This window comes from Thermobia domestica, chromosome 12 (assembly GCF_964235325.1).
Source record: "Thermobia domestica chromosome 12, izTheDome1.hap1.1, whole genome shotgun sequence".
Taxonomy (NCBI): Eukaryota; Metazoa; Arthropoda; class Insecta; order Zygentoma; family Lepismatidae; genus Thermobia; species Thermobia domestica.
In genome coordinates, this window is record NC_137465.1 from 101,392,776 (window position 1) to 101,413,326 (window position 20,551).

At 33.8% G+C, this 20,551-nt stretch overlaps 1 protein-coding gene across 1 annotated transcript in view; it reads right to left on the bottom strand.

Moving 5' to 3' along the window:
• Positions 1 to 19,779, bottom strand: part of TfIIFalpha (transcription factor IIFalpha) — a 53,641-nt gene extending 33,862 nt beyond the window's left edge. The window contains exons 1-7 of the mRNA XM_081733872.1: positions 19,443 to 19,779; positions 15,006 to 15,049; positions 14,657 to 14,791; positions 11,528 to 11,662; positions 7,722 to 7,892; positions 958 to 1,094; positions 278 to 394 (exon numbers count right to left, since the gene is read on the bottom strand). Coding sequence (XP_081589998.1) covers positions 278 to 394; positions 958 to 1,094; positions 7,722 to 7,892; positions 11,528 to 11,662; positions 14,657 to 14,791; positions 15,006 to 15,049; positions 19,443 to 19,457 — 754 coding nt within the window. The 5' untranslated portion in view covers positions 19,458 to 19,779. The remainder of the gene's footprint in view (positions 1 to 277; positions 395 to 957; positions 1,095 to 7,721; positions 7,893 to 11,527; positions 11,663 to 14,656; positions 14,792 to 15,005; positions 15,050 to 19,442) is intronic.
• Between the last annotated feature and the right edge of the window lie 772 nt (positions 19,780 to 20,551).

Consider the following 20,551-nt stretch of genomic DNA (forward strand, 5'->3'; position numbering starts at 1 on the left):
AACTTTTATTTTTATGTAGTTATTAACTTCATTTTACTCTACATACTTCCCGTTACTCTATTTATTTCAAATACTCTACTGCCTCCGAAAGATAGCTCACGCCATGGGCCGCGAATAGTAATAATTATGAAATTTTACACTAACTTCTACTCTGAACGATGCAATTTCTGTAATTATGGACAAGAGTTTCTTGTTTTCTGGGTGAGAAAGTTCATTAAAGGCCTCCTAAAAAAGTTGTATTTGTGAATAACTCTTCAGTAAAGTAAAATTATACTACCTTTCTTCCCCTTCTTCTTTGGCTTATCGTCATCGTCTTCTTTATTGTCGTTTTCACTTTCAGAATCATCATCATCTGAATCAACCCACTCGTCCATTTCAGATATCGTTAAGTCGCCTGGAACAGAAGTTTCATTGTAGTCATTTATGACAACTCATAAATACTATTACTAGTGAACTTTTTCTTTTAGCATATCTACTGAAATTATTGTCTTATGTTATGCATGACTGTCAAAATTGAAAATAAAATTTCGATACATAAAACAATAACTCTATGATTTAAGTAATTCGATGTTCATCATCGCAGAAACAAAAGAACTGCACTGGATCCTGTCATGTATCTACTGCGTTTGGTATAATATTTGCCGAAGATCTTGTTTTCAATCATCTCCCAATTTTCTTCTAGTCTACTCAGTGGTCTATTACCTTGAACGACTTTCCAAGCAAAACACTACAAGCCTCGTACGAGTTTCTCCATACACGTTTTATACGTATGCATATGTACATCGAAATCTTGAACCGCATGTAATACAAATTCAAAGGACTACAAAGTCCTGAGACAACTAAAAATATTGAAGTACTACGGAACATTAAAGTATGCCATTTTGATTTTTATATGCACGAAAGGATAATTTATTTTAGAAACAACTAACTCACAAAAATAATAGATATTTCTGTCACCTTTGGCAGCTTTTCCTTTTCCTTTCCTTTCTTTTCCTTTTCCAATTCCTTCTTCTCCATCTTCGCCATCTGCTTCTTCCTCATTCCGGAGACGTCGTCTCATCATAAACGAGAAGTAGTTCATTACCTTGTTCCTCCTGAGAAAAAACAGGAAAGATTCTACATTCTGATCTAAGTTACTATTTCAACGTACCATAAATTATTTTCTATTATTTTTCTCAGTCTCTTGATAGTTTTTGTAAAATTTTCCCTCAGCAAAGTCTAATCATTTCTATAATAATAGATGTTTATAATTCCGTAGAAGATATGTAAGTAAATTAACAAACGAGCATCGAAGGCTTCTAAATGAGAAACAGAAATGAGAAATTCGAAATCATGCGTACTATTGTAATTTATTACATGATTAATGGCAGGAGAGAATTGACGGAAGTTTGTGACTACTTTCTATATTTATATTTTTCTATAAATTTACGCTGTATTAACAGAATTTCTTATTTAGAATAATTTAAAACTTAGTTTCCTCGTGTCTAATTAGACAGTCTTCTCGCCTTTGTGTTCAAACCCCGGTTCGACCTTCGGTAGAAGAACCTATTCCGAAACATGTTAAGCTGTATGTCTACATCTTATATGCCCAAGGCTGAAAATTGGTGTTAAACTAAAAATAAATGAAGCAATAAATATCACAAAGTAAATATTTTCACATGCTAAGCTCTAAGTTGAGGTCTCCTGTGGCTTAGGTGCTGAAAATCGGCATTAAACTAAGAAGAAATGAAACAAAATACCACCACCGTAATACAGTGTATAATAGAATATTTGACTTAAAGTATATTTGTATCACAATTATATTTAATAATAAAATTAAATTCCAGCACATGCTAGAAGGCGCAAGGTGGCCAGCATGTGTTCTTCTGTGAGTTAAGCCCTCTGAGTACGGTCTAGCCAAGAAGTACTTGTGATTCGGATTTCAAGTTATATCTTAAGCTCCCTCTTACCCACACTTAATGATAAAAACAGATATCAAATTCAAACGAAATAAACAAAAGCTAGCTTTTCTGAATAGAAAATTAATCAGAATACACAAATTTGATAATGCTAGTTGAAAATTTACTCGAAATGGATTTTGATTAATTGTTACACTATTAACGTGAGTCAATTCAATTCCTGAAACCATCTACATACAAATTAGAACGCTAAGAAAGTTGATAAAATTTACAGAATGAAAACATAATTTTAAATGAAAATTTGAAACTACAATTTTTTAAATAAGTTTTAAAACAAAGGTTCTGATTGTTTTTTTCAAAGTAAATATTTTTAAACTACAATTTGAAAACAAAATTTCTGAAACTGATTTTTCAGTGAGTACAAAAAATTTTGAAACTAAAAAATTCCCACCATTGATATGAGAATTGTCAAAAGTAAAAATTGGCAACTGTTCTCTAGTACTCGGGTATATACTTAAAATTATATTGTTCAGCATATATTCTTTCATAGATAAGAACTGTCAAAATTCAAATTTGAAAAAGTTTGACTTATCTTAACACTTTGAATCTTACGAATAATTCAAAGTCTAAGGTCCTTAATGCAATCTGATGGTTGATCTCTGCTACCGATTAACCATGTCACGCTTTGAACCTTAGAGATTGTAGACTGTCATTGGTGGAAATTTATCTTTAGGGCAATCTGACTGGTTATCCTAACACGTATTTACTCTGATTTTTAGCATTTGCAGTCACGACTCAAAACCTATGGCTATTCATGTAGTCGAATAGTTTAAAACTGTTTATTTTGTTAATCAAATAATTGGAAACCGGCTAAAGTTTAACGATTAACTATGAAACGTTTACTTATTATATTTCTGCTTGTTAATCATTGCTCTGAAAAAAAAAAAGAAAAAAAACTTTAGATTTTAAATTGGAAGATTTTAAAATTGCAGAAAACACTCTTTTTGTTTGAAAGGTTTCGTTTAATTCTTTTAAATTTTAGTTTGACTTGTTTGATTATTTCTTGTTTGAAAATTTTCTCACACAATTTTTTGTAAAGCTTATTAATCAGAGTCGATAATACAGTTCAAATGAATGTGATCAATCAGTGATCCTCCAAGTCGCTTATACGAACTGTAAAATTGATAAACATGTTTAAATGCATAACTTTTGTAACAATATCTTTGTATTTTCAATGTAATTCTAAATATCTTTTATTATACTTCTGGGCAATGTGTAATTTTAAAATATGCACTAACTAGTTAGAAGAAGATGATACGATAAAAAAGAAATAGAATCAAAATTGATTCTAATATGTTAATTTTGGTGAGTTTTGTGTTCTTACGTTGTCATGACGACGAATAATCAATAAATTATTATTCCAGAACCATCTTTAAGGAAGGGATGCGCACGTAATCTTTTGAGGTGTGTTATTTTAGTGATTATGTGCCAAGATAAAAGGTACTGTTCAACAGCAATAAACAAAAATGTTTTATGTGATTATCGTTACCTTGTCGTTATAAAAATTTGGTGGGCCTTCTTCACAGGATCATTTATCGTTATACATTGTCATAAGAATACTATTAAATTCTATTCCTAAATTTTGGGAAGTGAAGTGTATGTCTTAATTTAAGACCGGATTAGATGTGTATGGTCTTAAACCTTGATATTGTTAGGTAAGTTTTAAGAGTTCAATCAAGTACATTTAAAGTTCTTATTTATCGACTTTAGTTGTTAGATTTTGAGAGGGACCCCAGGACTTGTTCATCCTGTGTAAATAATTTTAAATAAAATTTTAAAGCAACATTTTTTAAACAAAACATTCAAATTCTCGAAACAAATTTTAAAACAAAAATTTTCGAACTAAAATTTAAACTGAAAAATTTCAAACGAAAAACTTAAAAAATCTAACCGTCAGAGAACAAAAAATTTTAAAAGACTGTCAAATGAAATTTCTTCTGTAATTATAAAAACTTTTTTACATTTTTTGACAGAACAAACATTACCAAGCAGAAATATTACAAGAAAACATTTTACGACTAACCGTGAATTTTATCCAGTTTTCAATTATCCGATTAATAAAATAACCGGTTTTCAGTTCTTCGACTACAATGGCCTTACACCATGAGTCGTAACTGAAAATCCTAAGGTTCAAAGTAACAATTAGAATCAATCGATCAGATTACACCAAAGATAACGTTTTATCACCATGACCTTAGACTTCAGAATCCTTAAAGTGTGACACTTTTAATCAGAAGCGGGGATTATCCAATCAGATTTGACTAAGGACCTTAGACTATGAACTGTCCCTAACATTTAGTGTTAGGATGATAAAATAGGCCAAACTCCTTGATTTTGAATTTTGGCAACTTTTACCATTGAAAGACACATGTTTAACCACCACAATATTTAAACAATTACCAACTTCTACTTTTGAAAATTCCCAAATTTAGGAGCAGGAAGCTTTTAGTTTGAAATTTTCATCAGAAAATCTTTTGTGCCCACTGAAAAGTTAATTTTGAAAAATTATTTTCAAATTTTAGTTTGCATTAAATAAAAAATTGAAATATTTTGTTCGAAAAACTTCATTGTTTTAAAATTTTAGTGAAAAAAACTTTTGCGTTTGATGAAACTTCATTAACGAAACGTCATCATTATCTGTGACCTCGGCATTACAACAACATAAATCCTTTTCTCTATCTGTATCATCATCTTCTTGTGACATGAAATTTACTCGGTATATTTGAGGTTCCTTTTCTTTGACATCCGGTAGATATCTGCTCAAAATGTCCGCGAATCTGTTCTCAAATCCTGGTAAATGTACAAACTCCAAGTCAAATCTCTGCAGTTTTAGAATCATGCGGGTCGTGCGAGGATCCAAGTTCTTTAGAGTCAGAGCATGTTTTACTTCGGCATTATCACAATGTATGATAGCTTTCCTTCCTAATAGATAATACGGAAACTGCTCGTGGAAAAATAACACTGCCAGTAACTCTAACTGAAATATTGATAACGACATCTCATGGCCTTTAACACGTCTGCTGGCGTAATCAATCATATACATTTCTTCTTATTCTTCAGGATGTTGTGCTATATAACAAGCGAGATTTTGGGCAGTGGCATCAATATAGATATGGAATGTTAGATTAAACTCTGGCTGAGATAGCGCAGGAGGTGAATTCAAGATGACTCTCAATTTGTCGAAAGATTCTAAAGCTTCAAGTGTCCATTGAAATTTCTTTACTTTCTTTAATAGGTCGTACAAAGGTGATGTTAACTCTGAAAAGTTACAGACAAAACGTTTTCTTCATCCAACAAGCCCTAAAAAGGCCTTCAAGTTAGTCTTGTTTTTGGGAAATGAAAAATTTCGAATTGGATCATTATGTTTAGGATTCACCTGAATCGAATTTCCACTTATTACCATGACCCACCTTAAGAAGTACCGAATAAATAGAATACTTGTTGTCCTTCAGAAATGACTGTAATATATTATTATTATTATTACTATTATTATTATTATTATTTTAATTTTTACAATAATTATGGTTCAGATTTAATATAAGGTATCCTGTGGCGACGAAATTATAACAACTCAAGTTAAGAAGCAACGAACCTAAACACGTGAATGATTGAAGGAAAATTAGTTCCTTGGTAAGTTTTCTTATTTTGATAAGAAGTGGCGACCCATGTTAAAAATATAAATTGTGTTTTACGTCTTGGTTATTACGTTTATGCAGAGTAAGGAAAAGCAACACAACACAGAATATTGCCAAGTGTTTCCCAATCTACAAATACCGTTGCATTGCGATGTTACAAGTCTCTCAACTCTTTATTCAAGGTCCCACAAAACAAACTTTTCTTCCCCCCAAAAGGCTTCTTTCGCCATTCCTATCCTTGCTTTTATTTCACGTTCGCACTTCATGTCATTACTAAGAATACTACTAATATCGAAAACTATTCACTTGTTCTATTTTCTCCCCTCCCACTTTTATATTTGACACAGACTGCTTTGTTCCAATTACCGTGGTTTTTGATCTTACTAAGAGGACAAGTAGTTCCACCCAATTTTGCAGAAGTATATTCGAATCCCAGAGAACATTTACCAATATTTTTTTTGACAACTTTCAGTATACCCTGCCTGAAATTTAAAAGAGGTGCATCATTATACCCATGTCTTACGAAAGAGAATTAAACTCACTACTAAACCATATAACATGATAAGACATTAACGAAAAAGGATAAGTCAAAAACCTTCAAAACTTGATTTTTTGCTAATTTTTTACCCATAGAAGGAACGAGATAAATAATTAAACTTAAAAAGGTGCATTCTTCGATCCTATACTACCATATCAATTTTTTTTTTATTTTATTTTTTTTTTTTTTTTATTTTAACAATTTCTGTAATTTAGGGGTGGGACAATAAACATCTTGCAAAATTTTAAAGGAAATGTGTCATGGTACCCCTGCCCTATACAAGAGAAGAAACCAATATACTCATCCATATGATCATATATTACGAGGAAGCCTCATCTTAGTGAACTTCGGACACTACTTTCAACATCCCGCCACATGCTAATTCAAATTTTCCCCGAAAGTTGAAAATTCTCGCCAATATTAAGTGCTGTATATGTATATTTTTTACATTTTTTAATCATTAAAGGATAAAAGGTGAACCAAGCAAATTTACACAGATATCTATTTAGGTTCTAGATAAAATTTACCAACTTCTGCTTTTGACAATTTCCAAATTCAAAGTGGACCAAAACACACCCCTTTCAAAATTTAAGAGGGATGCATCAAAGTACCCGTATTCTATGAAAGAAATGAAGTGAAATCTTTCAGTTTAACATTCCACGATTATGACCTTTAGGCTAAAGGAAAAGGATGATGTATAAAAGAAAACTGATCTATGTACCTCATGTAATGCAATAAAAGTTCATCAAGGAAGATAAATTACGACAAAAACCAACCACATGGGGAGTATTGCATTGATTATGTATATTGCTGGCAATCTTTTACTCAGAGAAAGTGACAAGCAGGACCAATAAAATTTACCGAAGTATATATTGAAATCCTGCAAAACATTTAGTAAATTTTGTCTAACATTTCCCGAACTTACGGAGTGGTCTTATGCACACGTCCTAAAATTTAGGAGGGATTATCAATGGAACCATGTCCTATGGAAGACAAGGGGCCCCTTTCCTAAACTACATATTCATCTCACTTGATAAGGGCCAAAGAGGAAAAATTAAGTTAAAAACCTTGGATATTTGAATTTTCTATTTATTTATTTTTTCATACAAGGGAAAGAGGTAGACCCAATAAAACTTACAGAGATATATATCACGGTCTCATAATACCACACCAAATTTTTAGATTTAGCAATTTCAAAAATTTAAAGGATGATCCTATGTACCTCTAACAAAATTTAAGACTAAGTCAAGGCACCCCTGCAAAGATCAAGAGGACATTAACACCATGATATCATACTACGTCATTAGGTTATATGACGTCTCTCAGCCAATGAGGTTCGCGGATGTTAACACTTGTTTCACGATAAATTCAGTTCAGTTGCTTTTTGTAAGGCATTAACAACACGTTAAAAAGAACTAAAGTGAAGGAGACTGATTTCGAATTCAAATATGATTAGCATGTAGTTGTTGATTTGAGGACGGAAACGAGATTTTTCACTGGATTAACTGGAATTTTTAGAAACACCACCAAAAAAGACACGGAAGTATTTAAAAGTAACTACTTGATGTAAAGAGAAAATTCCTACATCACCTTCCAAACTCTTCTTCAGCCTCTTCAGCTGACAAAGCCTTGTAGCGTTGAATTGGCTGGAAATTGTACCATTCGTCAAGAGAAAATGCTTCTATAGCACCATCTGGGGCATGAGTAAATATATAGAACGCAGCATTCTCCGATACTCCTCCTTCCCGTATGCCTTTAAACCTGCAAAACAAATCAAAACACAACGAAATAAGTATTTAATATACCAAAGTACATTTTCTTAATAAATAAAAAAAAAAAAAAAATCTTATCACACTCACCAAGTACTTATGATAATCATGAAGTTTAAACATCGCGGTTCTTAGTTGGAGCCAAAATAAAACGCTATCAGTAATACTAAATAAAAGGAACAAGCATGTTAACGAAGTTAGTGGGATACATAAAAGCGACAATATATCATTAACATAAAACTAGTAACATTCTCCAAAACTTTAGGCAGTCCTAAACGTCCTCAAAGGACTGAGCATTCTAGATATTCTGTAAGTGTATCGATGCTTAACAAGACGAGATATTCTTGACAATACAAATTTTTAACGCCAAACACTAGGTAGGAATCATTCATATAAGACTGCTCGAAAAGTATTCATGTCACGAAGTCTGCAACGACGACTATCAATTACCCAAAAGAGCTTTAACAAAATATACCTTGGTTTCGCTTGATTGGTTCCGATCAGTTTGGCAGTGAAAACGCAACTGAACTACACAAATTAGGACCAGAGAAAGTGTGTTTCAATACTGACCCTGTCAAGGCCGTGTGTTTGACTGCTGTGTCACACATTTGTTTTACCGAATAGAGACATCTCGACACCTAGCCCACGACGACGACGACAAAGTCATGCTGCTGTTGTCGATGGTATTTCACCCGAATGTTTAATACATGTCTTGTACAAGAGTGTATTTAGTGAAGACATCCAGCAGGCTTACAAGAACCCTTTGTAAAGTTGATGCAGATATGCAGGTGATCATCCAGTGAAACAAGAGGCAGGCATGATCGAGAGCAGGCCTGGTTGCTGTTAATTCAACAATGAACAGTAATTATACTCTATGGAGATTAATTGTCATACAATTAGTGATTCTCTTAATTTGCAGGAAATATGCAAACAGTAAAGGAGCAATGTTTATGATGATATAAAAAAGTATGTACAGTATTCGTTTATTTTTGGTAATATTACTTCCTTTTAGTTCTTTCCCATTTGAAATTCTGTGTAATGCAAATTTTTCCTTATAGTTATAAAAAAAAAAAAAAAAAAAAAAAGCAAAAATCAAGCAAATTAAGATAATACATTGAGCTAAATGTAGTCTGCAAATAGTCCACCTTTACTAATACACTATAACGTGTTAACTTGGACCTCTTTTCGTACAATATGCGTTTTCCCATTAGACAGATATTACTGGTTACCCTGGAAGTAGGCTCCTATGAATCTTGGAACTTCATTGCACTGAGGCAACGTTATTCCTATGCTGCTAATATATCTCTGTATCTTGGATATCAGCTATATATTTGCCTGTATACGTAATCTTTTTCATTTCTTAGAAATCCGTTCAGTACATTTTATTGCTGTTATGCTTCGGGAAGGACAATAGGTCAAAGGAAGAAAGAGTGTACTACTTCTTATACCTACTGTTGGCGACTCTATGAATAGATAGGGCGCCATTGAGTCTTGCTAATCATACTCTACATTACAAGACAATTGGTAGTCCAATTCAGATTAATTCTTTGAGCTATGGAAGATCCTCTTTGTTTTCATCATGTCTTCGAAGAAACCACTTGAAACGAAAAATAATGAAATCTTTCAGTTTAACGTCCCACGAGTCAGTTTAGGCTAAGGGAGACGGATGAGTAAAGCAAGTGAATAATAATGTAGGAATTGGTGGAATGAGAATGTGGGAGGAAACGGGAGTACTCGAAAAAAACTACAGACATGATGAACACCATGAACTAATTTGGATGGGAATCGAATCAGGAACTCCATGCACCAGAGGTCAATGCTCTACCACTGAGCCATCATGCCCTTCCCCACCACTTGCAGAAAATCTATAACAAATGACGAAAAAGAAAGAGAATTCCTTCTCATCGCTTCAACTCAAAAACCTATTAGTTGGGTAAATGTAGTTGTTTGTAAATTAGGAACTAAGGCTCAGATTTGATGTTTCGCTACTTAGACGGGTAAGATGGCATAGCGTTTAGACTATTTCTCAGAACTGACGATCTTACCTACATGTATCATCATAGGTAGAAGGTAAAAAAAATAAAGAATTTTGCATTTTGTAGGTAAATGTTGAGGTAACATTATTTAAATCAAAGTGCACGAATGGCAACAAACTAAGATTGATATTTATAACATACAGTGTTTATATATTCCACTGGAGATGGTTTCGATAAAGAAATGAAGAACTGTAGGAAGGCTAATGTTGCAACAAAATTCAGTGTGTCAACGAGATGAAGAGTGTAAGAGAAATAGTTTACTGACAACGTGCAAGTAAAAATGAAATTGAACATCTCATAGTTGAGTACAAGGAACTCTAGAATTCAAGTGTAAAAGTTTGTGCACAAATTCCTCAGTCGCAAAACACGGCCTTATTTAAAGGAATATATATATATATATATATATATATATATATATATACATATATATATATATAAAATACGTATTTTAACTATCTTTATTCCTTTCAGAAAGGATTAAAGTTGGTTTGGATTATGAAGTGTTGATTAAGTACACATACTTCTTAGCAAAGAAAAATAGGACGCTATTTACACTTAAACAATTATTCTTGGATGTAGGTACCTTCGCAAAGACAGTCCCGACTTCTAACCTTTATGGTTTACCCGAAGTGCATAAGATTGGAATTTCATTTAGAACTAGAGTACGAAACACCCAACTTTCTGACAGAAAAAGGGTTAACTGGATACGTTACTACCAGATCAAAAAATTTAAGCATACTATTAATAAGAGTCAGAAACTAAAAATGAATATATGCGTTCTGGTAAATACAGAACAGATAAAATTGCCTTCTATCGACGTAGTCGACATAACTCAATAGCTTTGAATCTGGTACACCGTGAATTTCCGGAATAGCAAATCCATTGACCTACAACAATAAATCAAAATACTCGATTTATGTCTCCGAACATTACCTTACTTTTGAATATTAAATTTACAGACTTTCAAGTTGGCTACGGGTAGTCCCCTATCTCCAATTTCGGCATGACCGGTTCCGGTTCGACCTATGAACCATTTTGAATGTACATTTTACAAAAAGATCAATTGAAATTAGTTAAGTATTAAAGATTTGCTGGTGACAAAAGTTTTAAAATTAAAAGAATAAGGACTACAGGCACTCCTAGATGATTTCAATAGCATATATCCTAAAACACAATTTACTATTGAACTGCAAAACAGCAGCTTAATTTTTGAACTTGTCGAATATTACATTCGTGCGAGCTTAATTTCCAATTATATGTTTTTGAAATCTTGATACTAAGGAAGAAGTATTAGGCTTTGACAGAATGTGAATACTGTATAGAAAAAGATGGAAACGAACAAGAGACAACTATTTCGCATCATCATTTTTTTTTCTTGCTTCATTATAATTATTATTATTTATAATGCAAGTTATCAAACTGTCTCTAGTTTTAATAATAATAAGTGAGGACAACAGTAAATATGGATTCCTCCTTTACTTAAACCTTATGTACATAATAATTTAAGTTAACGTGCTCTGAGAAGTTATTTATTAATTTATTTACTTATTTCTTAAAAAAACTATATATATATCCACTAGTTAATACATACTTCTTTCCCATTTTACCTCCAACTTTCAATATCCACGGCTGGTCCTCTACTCGGTATGATTTCGTGATAATTCCATGTTTCTTTCTACGTGCCTCCTCTCGTTGTTCTCTTCCATATTCACTTCCTGCTCCATACCTTTAACAAAATTCAGTACTTTAATATAAGAATTAATCTATGGTTATTATCAAATTATTGTTATAGCGAAATAGATTGATAATTTATATTTTATCCAAACCCTGAAATTATTTAATTAGTGTAAATCTCAGTCGTGATTTATTTTCTTCCAAGGAACATTTTATTTTGTCTTTTAAGTTTGACTTTCTATCCCCGTCTCACTGCACTAAACATGGCAGTAATCGCTAAGTACTAGTATTACACACTTATTACGTTACTCAACAGTTTAAGGTCTACTGTTAAGCAATGTGAAAAAATGCGAATTAGGTTCTCAGGTTTAAAACTACACATACTAAAGGAAATGTAATAACCATTCCTGCCAAGTACTAAATAGAAAACGAAGAAACTGACATATTCTCACGTAAAGACACTGTCTTATAGGACAATAAATGGATCAGCATTATATTCCATGCTGACGCAATCGTGGAGCATATATTTGTAGTAATACACTCTTCGTTGATGTAATATTCAAAAACAAAACATTCCAAGGCGTTCGATAAAGAATACAAAAAGCAGGGAATTAATACTGCAGTACATGAAACTTTCGTATCTATCTACAATTTTTGCTTTGAAATTACAACATTAATGAGAAAATAATAACGCTTTATTGCTATTTCATTTTTCCTGCAGAAGCACTCACTTTTATTTTGAATCCAGTGTTATATTTCCAGTGGAGCCACATTATACTAACCTGCAACAGGAAATCATGAAACCAAAAGATATTGCTTAATCGTCGTGCTTTCTTAAGGTGACAGAGAACACAGAGTATAGAAATTAAATCAGGGTGTCTACTAAAATTCCAAAATGAAATTTCGTGACCTTTTCTTTACCAAATCATAAAATTTCCTAACATTTTCAAGAGCGAATTAGGCCGAATTTTCATCCATGCGATAGAGACGTACTTTGCTTGCGATTTGGTAGCGTCTAAAGCCGACCACAGACATTTTTGGTGGTGAATTTTGACGTTTTATAGAACAAAATTTTCCAATCTGCACTTACATTTGTAGTTAAAAAAAAAAAAAAAAAAAAAAAAAAAAAGTGACCCAAAAGCTAAATTTCGAAACTTTCCTGACCGTTTTCTGATTTCGTGACTTTTTCGTGCCATTCGTGACTTTCGTGACCGATAGATACCCTGTACAAGCATTCTTGATTTTACTGTTCGACAGCTACTATGTGAATGTAAGTGAAAGGGAGTAAAATAACTATCGGACTTATATACAAGTACTTAAATAATCTTGGAAATATAGAAATTGTGTGGCACATGGCAAATCTTTAACTAAATGATGTGATGACTAAGCTTATACTGCCAATGCTTATTTCAGTGACATCATTTTGGGAGCCGCTGCTGCTCTCTTCATCGGTCGATGCAAGGCGAAAATCGATAAATATGTACAATTGACACATACTTTAGTGCATAACGTTAAACAGAACGTAAAATCATAATATGTTTGTTAACACACACACACACACACACACACATATATATATATATATATATATATATATATATATTTGATTTTTCAACTGCACTCATCCGATCAGGATCAAACTTGACACATTGGTTGACCTTACCCTGCTATCTAACCGTATGAAATATGCTGAACAGGCTTTTCGTTCCGAGTTCGGTCAAATATTGGGTCATATTTTAGAAAAGAAAAAAAAAAAATACACCGAACTCATCCAGGGATCAAGCTTGGCATGGTGGCAGACACTGACCTGCTATACCGATGTAAGCGCAAAAAACACTACAATGTGCATAAAATAAAATAAAATAAAAATGAGATAAAGGCGAAATTTTACGATTATACGTATTTCAGTTGTACACATATAAATGGATGTCGAAACAATGGAAACATCTGAAGTTTGCAACATGAAAAATGTGTGATACGGAAATGTGTGTGCAGCGTCTGGCAGTTGATGAGTGTAAAGTTGGGCGCGCGGTTAGTTGGTGCAAGTGTATCTAAGGTGATTAGCGTGTTAGGTATTTCGACAGGAACAAGGCCAAGATAATGATGATTCTACAGAACTTATGGCAAAATATCAGCGAAAGATCAATAGTGGGCGGAAGCCTCTGTGACCAGGATCACCGAACATTGATTATCATCAAATGTAAAGTGTAAGCAGCAAAAGTGACTGCGGAACTCAATCAGAGACTGGAACATTCTTATGACAAGCAAAATCTAATGCAAGTTACATAACTAGAACATCCATGATCGGACTGTTATTTCCAAACCACTGGTCATCATCACTAACAAAGTTTTGGCGTGACGAAAATGGTGCAGAGAAAGTGCGAAGTGGACCGCCGACGGGTCCCTCTTCACGCTATTTTAATAACAGGCAATATTTATGTATGACGGAAGCCTAAAGAAGCTTATGTTTCGAAGTGTCTTTTCTCTACTGTGAAACTTGGCGACAGTTTTGTAATGCTGTGGAGCGCAATTCAGTGGGTCCTGAGATTGCGTACACATGATGCATTTCTGTTAGTGATTATACGGGCATTTTAGGTAACCACGTTCAGAGGTTATTTCCAACCAATTTTCCAAGATAACAAAAATAAATAAATGAAAAATCACGCTGCAGAAGCTGTTGAGGTGTGGTTTCATGAACACCTCTCTTTGACAGTCTAATTTCCAGACCTCAAAATCTGTTTGGAGTCTAACTCCTCTGGCAGAACTGACTACTGCACTGCATGAAGAATGGTACAATATTTTTCTGGAAGTCATTCATAACATATACGCCTCCACTCCACGACGCATTAGAGCTGTTCTGTATGCTAACTGTGGCACTATGCCGTATTAATTAGGCATTTTCTTCAGGTGTTTCCATTATTTTTCTAACCATCTGTATGTGCTATTTTACATATATATATATATATATATATAGATATATATATATATATATATATATATATATATATATATATATATATGAAGGTTAAAAGCATACATTACTTACTTAGGCATCTCTTCATCTGTTCCTCTGAACTCTTTTAAGTTGTTCTCTCTTTCCATTTTCACTTGATTCCATTTTGAAAAGTCAACATTTAAAGTGGAATTAAAACGCATTACATGATACTTCTTCTTTGGATTCCTGTATCAATAAATAAATAGTATAATTATCAAACTGCGAATCCCAAATGGTAAAACAGAACAATTGTGTAGCTTCAAAAAACTCACAAACTATCTACAATATATAATTTAAGCTCAAATGATTTTATACAAAGGCATTTAATCTTAACGTGATTAAAATCTTAATAAAACAAAAGAAGAAAAGTTCTAATCCAGAATACTGCTTCAATACTTACTTAGGCACTCGTATTGGATACTCCTGTACAGCAGAAGCACTGGCCTGAAAACAAATACATGGACCAAATTAACAAAGAATTTCTTTCTATTTCACGAGGAAAATTTGTTAGTTTCACTCTAACATACTTTACAGATAAAAACAAGAAATGACATTTTTCATTTTAACGTCCGAAGGTTACGTTCTTAGGTTAAAGAAGACAGATGATTAATGAAAGTGAATGACTGTGAAATTAAATTCTTTGTGCTCTCCCTTAGGGCCACGTGGCACTAGCAAGGACTATAAAAGCGAAAATAGAGAAATAGTCTTATTTTTACATTGACATACATTTTATACATAAAAATAGATTTATGACACTGTAAGCAGAATAAAAAGAGAGTCCAGAAAACTGTTATCTACGCATCTATTGACAGAGTGATTGATTTTGCTTTACATCTTCATGCAACATTGAGATTTGAATCTAGTGAAGTTGGCAGAAAGACACCATGCAGGCACACAATAGGCATTTAACCAATTAAACTAACTTCACTTACTTCAAAGAGAGCTAGATTATAAGGTCACGTTACACGTTCCGGCTCCAATGTGTCTACTATTCACTAATAAACAAAGATATAGACAAATAGGAGTTTTGATTGTACCCTACACAGCATGCCAAATGGCATCACTAAGAAAGAACTGGATTGACGTATTGAAAAATTCCAAGACGTGACAGTAACGCTCATGAGTGTATATCATAAACAAAAACAAGTATCTAACTTATATGTAAAACTATGTTTACCCGAATGGTTCTCATATGTACTTAAAGCACATAATTCTCGGCAGGCGACATAACTCTCCTGCTGACTCAGGATCACAAGGAAATTGTGAAGATACTTAACTTAAGAAGTATCGAACTCCGCCTACAAAGCCAGAAATAACGGTACCGAAGCAAAGTACTGAACATCTCTATGTAAAACTAATCTGCCACATATTTTATGAATTGTACCACTCAGAAGCTTCAGTTTGATAATCAGCCAGTAAAATACAACATCCCAGCATCTAAAAGATGCTGTCATTGTTGTTCCTAAGTTTGTGTCTCATGTTGAGAGTTGTTGACGTTAAAACTTCATCCACTGTATGATATAGGCTTTTCCTTCTGAAACTGCTGATCGTCTTCTGTTTAACACACGAAAATGAATGTTTTATGTAATATCTGATGATAAGGACTAACTGTTTCTGGTGAAATTCTTGCTCTATATTGTGTAATGACGCACAATAAAGCTAGGAATCCACGTCTCACTTTATCTGCAGAAATAATGAAAAAAGAAACGATAACTTCTAATTTAAATCCACCACACATGAAAAAGCTTCCTATAAAAATGGAGGAGTGACAGTGTGACTTATTAAAGACGCTCAGCGGCAAAATGCAAAATTTATTCCCAATTATTCCTCAGCACAGTTTCACTACATTGTCAGTGAAAATTAACTTCAGAAGGTCTGGGGGCTTTTGTGATGAAGACGAACTCCAACATGTTAAGACTCAATTTAGGTTAGTTTGTTGGGTTCAGCTTTGTAGTTTCGATTCGGTTTGCTTAGGTATCATATTTCTAGACGCACTCTACGGCACTTAACCAGGGCTGAGTATAAATACAGCTTGTGGGATATTCGCCATAAAATCGATATTGTTAATACGAACCAAACCAAGAACACAAACCAACTCGCAGGGTTCATAGAGGTCTGGTCTCTTGTAAATAGTTAAAAAGTGACCAAAAGCACACGAAAAAGTGACCAAAAGCACACAAAACAGTGATCAAAATCTCATCATGTCCCTTTTTTCCTTTGTCAATTTCTCCATCATCTCTCTCTTTGTTTCATTTTTCCTTCTTTACTTCTTCTTGTTGAGCTTCCTCCTTTTATAGGTTTTCTAAGTATGCTTTGTAGTTATGGTAAGCAGACTTAGCAGATGTAAGAAGCTTCTGAGTAAGTGGAACCAGTTCTGGCCTATTTCCGAATTTCTTCATCCCAGACATTAATATTTAACTTAGCACTGAGAATTCTCAAAGCCATGAAATATTCAAATTCATCACCTACTCTTTAGAAGAACATACAAGAAGCATAACACAAGACGAACATGATGAACCACACAAACACACACACAGAACGTTGAGCGGTGCGTTAACTATTACGAGAAAACTAAAGGACTATTATGATAGAAGAAAGAATAGACACAGAAGGGTTCTCAACCCCACCTTGAAAGCTTAAGCATCCAACAACCATCCACTGTGCTTTAGAAAGAATAAAAGCTGAAGTGAGAATAAAGCTAACTGTTTCACATGTGGCAGCAAGTGCTGAAGCTTTTAGAAGAGTAATGTGTAACAAGTTTCTGCCTTTTCCCATTTATTTTTATACTTTTCTTAGAAAACTGCCAATGCAAAACATAAATCACACGAAAAAATCACTTTACCTCCCAAAAAAGTAACTTTTAGAGATCAACTTGAAAAAATGTAACTTTTAGTTAAGCCCTAAACTCGTGCTAGACGCGCACTGAATAGGAGAGTACTATCTAACCCGAGTAAGAGCTGAAGCGCGGCAAAGGTGCTCGCACGGTGCTGGATCCTTAGGAAGTAGGCGCGTCAACGGCGGCGTGTAAACGCATAGACGAGGACTGTGAAAAAATACTTCATACTGCACAAAAACACGGGTGTATAAATTTGCAAAATCTACAGTAAAAATATGTTACTGCAATTCACAAAACTGTAGCCCTTAGTATCACAAAATATATTCAGTGTTTTTACGGAGAAAAACATGAAATTATTATAATTTATGAGGAAATTCCCTGCATAACATCAGAGTGTTAACTTCAAGAACACTTTACAGTTCTGTGTACAAATACTACGTCTGCAAATATGCTCTAAAACCTACCGTATATATATATATATAAAAGTCAATCTAAGCTAGGTGGCTATTAAAAAACACGAATGCTATCTAATCTGATCAGGGCAGGAGCGCAGCAGGACCCCAAGCGGTAGCGAGAGAGCGTCCGTCAGTGATGATGAATATGCATGTAAATGAGGATGTCGCTAGAACACTAGGTTAGATACCTTCTCTATCGGGCAACATTTTCTACTCATTTTCAATAAACCATGTCGCTCCACATAATCTAATAACTCTAACGTAATAATCACGAACATTGGTTGTTATAAAACTCAAAATCGAAAAGTCATATCCGTCACATGCAATTACCATTTTTGAATGCTGGGAATTAATTCCCTCATTAGACCATATGTCTGAGAGCATGTCACCATTCAAAATAGTACCAAATGCACGCAGCTTCTAACACTTGAAAGTACCACACGACACTTCTATGGTTAGCATGAATTTCATGAAAAACAACCAATTCGCCTTTCCTTTCCTTTAAATTTTACGTAATTTTCACACCTCTGAACCTATCCTCCGGCACTTAACTTGGTTGTATAAGTAATCAAAATATATCGATTTTACCTCTCACATGTATAATAAAGTAGTATAGCCAGCTCCCCCCGGGGAATTTTTAACGAATCATAGTGATTCTAACGATTCATATTAGTTCATAATGAATCGGAATCGCATGTTATAAGGATTTTAGATGTAAATCTTGTGATAAGGAGGCTTTAGTATAAGTAGTAGTAGCGGTAGTAGTAGCAATACTAGTAGTAGGAACGGGTTAGAAGCCCCGCAGGAGTTGGTTGGGTTCTGTTCTAGATATAAGAAGTAGTAGTAGTAGCGACTTCGTTCCGGTGACAAAGAACTGGGGGGGGGGGGAGCGGGCTATACACAAGCCAAGTAGAAAGACGAAAAAAGCGTGCTTTTTTTACCAAGTAATACTTCATAAGACATGATAAAGTGAAGTGTTATGTCAAGGCAATGTTCAGTTACTATACAAGCGTTACAAAACTATATCACATGCAAGACATGTGTTATTATGCCATATGAAGTGTTTTTCCACTTTTTTCGTTTAGACGTACCCCTTGTCGCTGACGCGCCAGTTCCCTACAAAAACACCTATCCTGACTCGGTTAGCGTTCATGGTTTGTGTGACAACCTAGCACAGGTTAGTACGTGATTTATGCACTATAGTTTCTACGCCATGTCCACATACGGTATTTATACTCAGCTCCCGGAAAGTCAATCTGCACATATTAATTTAGCTCCGTCAAGAAACACTTTCTAAAGCAGCAAGAGTGCATTTCCTGGTAAGGAAAGTTCATATTTCTTGAATATAAAGATGCCATCATAATATGAGATAGCATCAAATTGTGCTTCGATCACCATTTGATAATATGTCCTACCACTGTAACGTTTCATTCTGATGTTAGTACACAAACACAATACTTCAAGAAATTTCAGAAGACATATTTTGCATTTAAAATACTACTAAAGCATTGTATATAGAATTATTTACTTTTACTAATAACAGTACCTGGTTACTGCTCATCTTCTTATCGATCTGTCAGTTCAGAATATAAATAAACAACTAATCATAAAATAAAAGTACATATAAAGCCACCTCTCGCTGTTGTCAATTCTGAAGTGACTTATATCACTTTACCATTAACCATGGGTACAATCGAGCATGAGAATCGATTCGATTCGATTCGTTAAAATACTCGATTCTCTGGTACCGATTTTCTACTCGATTTGACTATCATCACTCCATGAAATATGTTATTTTATGCTGCTTGTAGACGATCCAAGAAAGATTGAACAAGACCATTCAATACCTCAAATTTACACGTTCAAAGGAGTATTGTTCGAGACACTTGAACAAGAGTCTCGAACGGATTTGAAACAATTTTTACACGATCATAGAGGTATTGAATCTGTTTTATATTCTTGTTAATAGATGGCAGTCCAAAACAAGAGACTGTAACTATGAAAACAAATGAAAGCGAAACTGCGTAGTGATTTAGTTCAGACCTGCGCATGAATAGCTATAATATTAGCATATTTTTCTTAACTTTCTGCAGGCATTTGTAATTTAATAGATTATATTAAATAATTTAGAAAACAGGTCAATTGATTTTGCAGCAATCCCATCGAATTTTCACTAAGTAGTATGTCCCTTTTACGTTAAATGCGAGTTAGGTTAGGTGACGTTAAAAAAAGTAAAGTGCTGCTTAGGTATAAAATCGTTCCTTATACTAACCTTTTTTTTCTTTAAAAAAATATGATTCTGCAAATGGCGTGCTGATGACAGAACCATACTCAGAAAGAAAAAATCGAAGTTTCTTAAAATTGTGTGTATCACGAGGCAATGACTGCATTTTGATGTTATTTATGCTTTGCATCTAGGACTGATAAAGAAAAGGCTGAAATCACAGAAAACCAAACGAAACAATGATAATATTTTTCAGCTACAGGACTTACCGCCCATATCTGCATCAGACTTTCTTCACAAATTTATCCCTGTTTTGGTACTGGTTAAGAATAACCCGTCAAACGAATAGTAATTTTTACTGTTAAAATGTGTGAGTGTGTATGAAGCAGGATTATCTGAGATACCGTAATAATTCCCATTGTCGAAACATG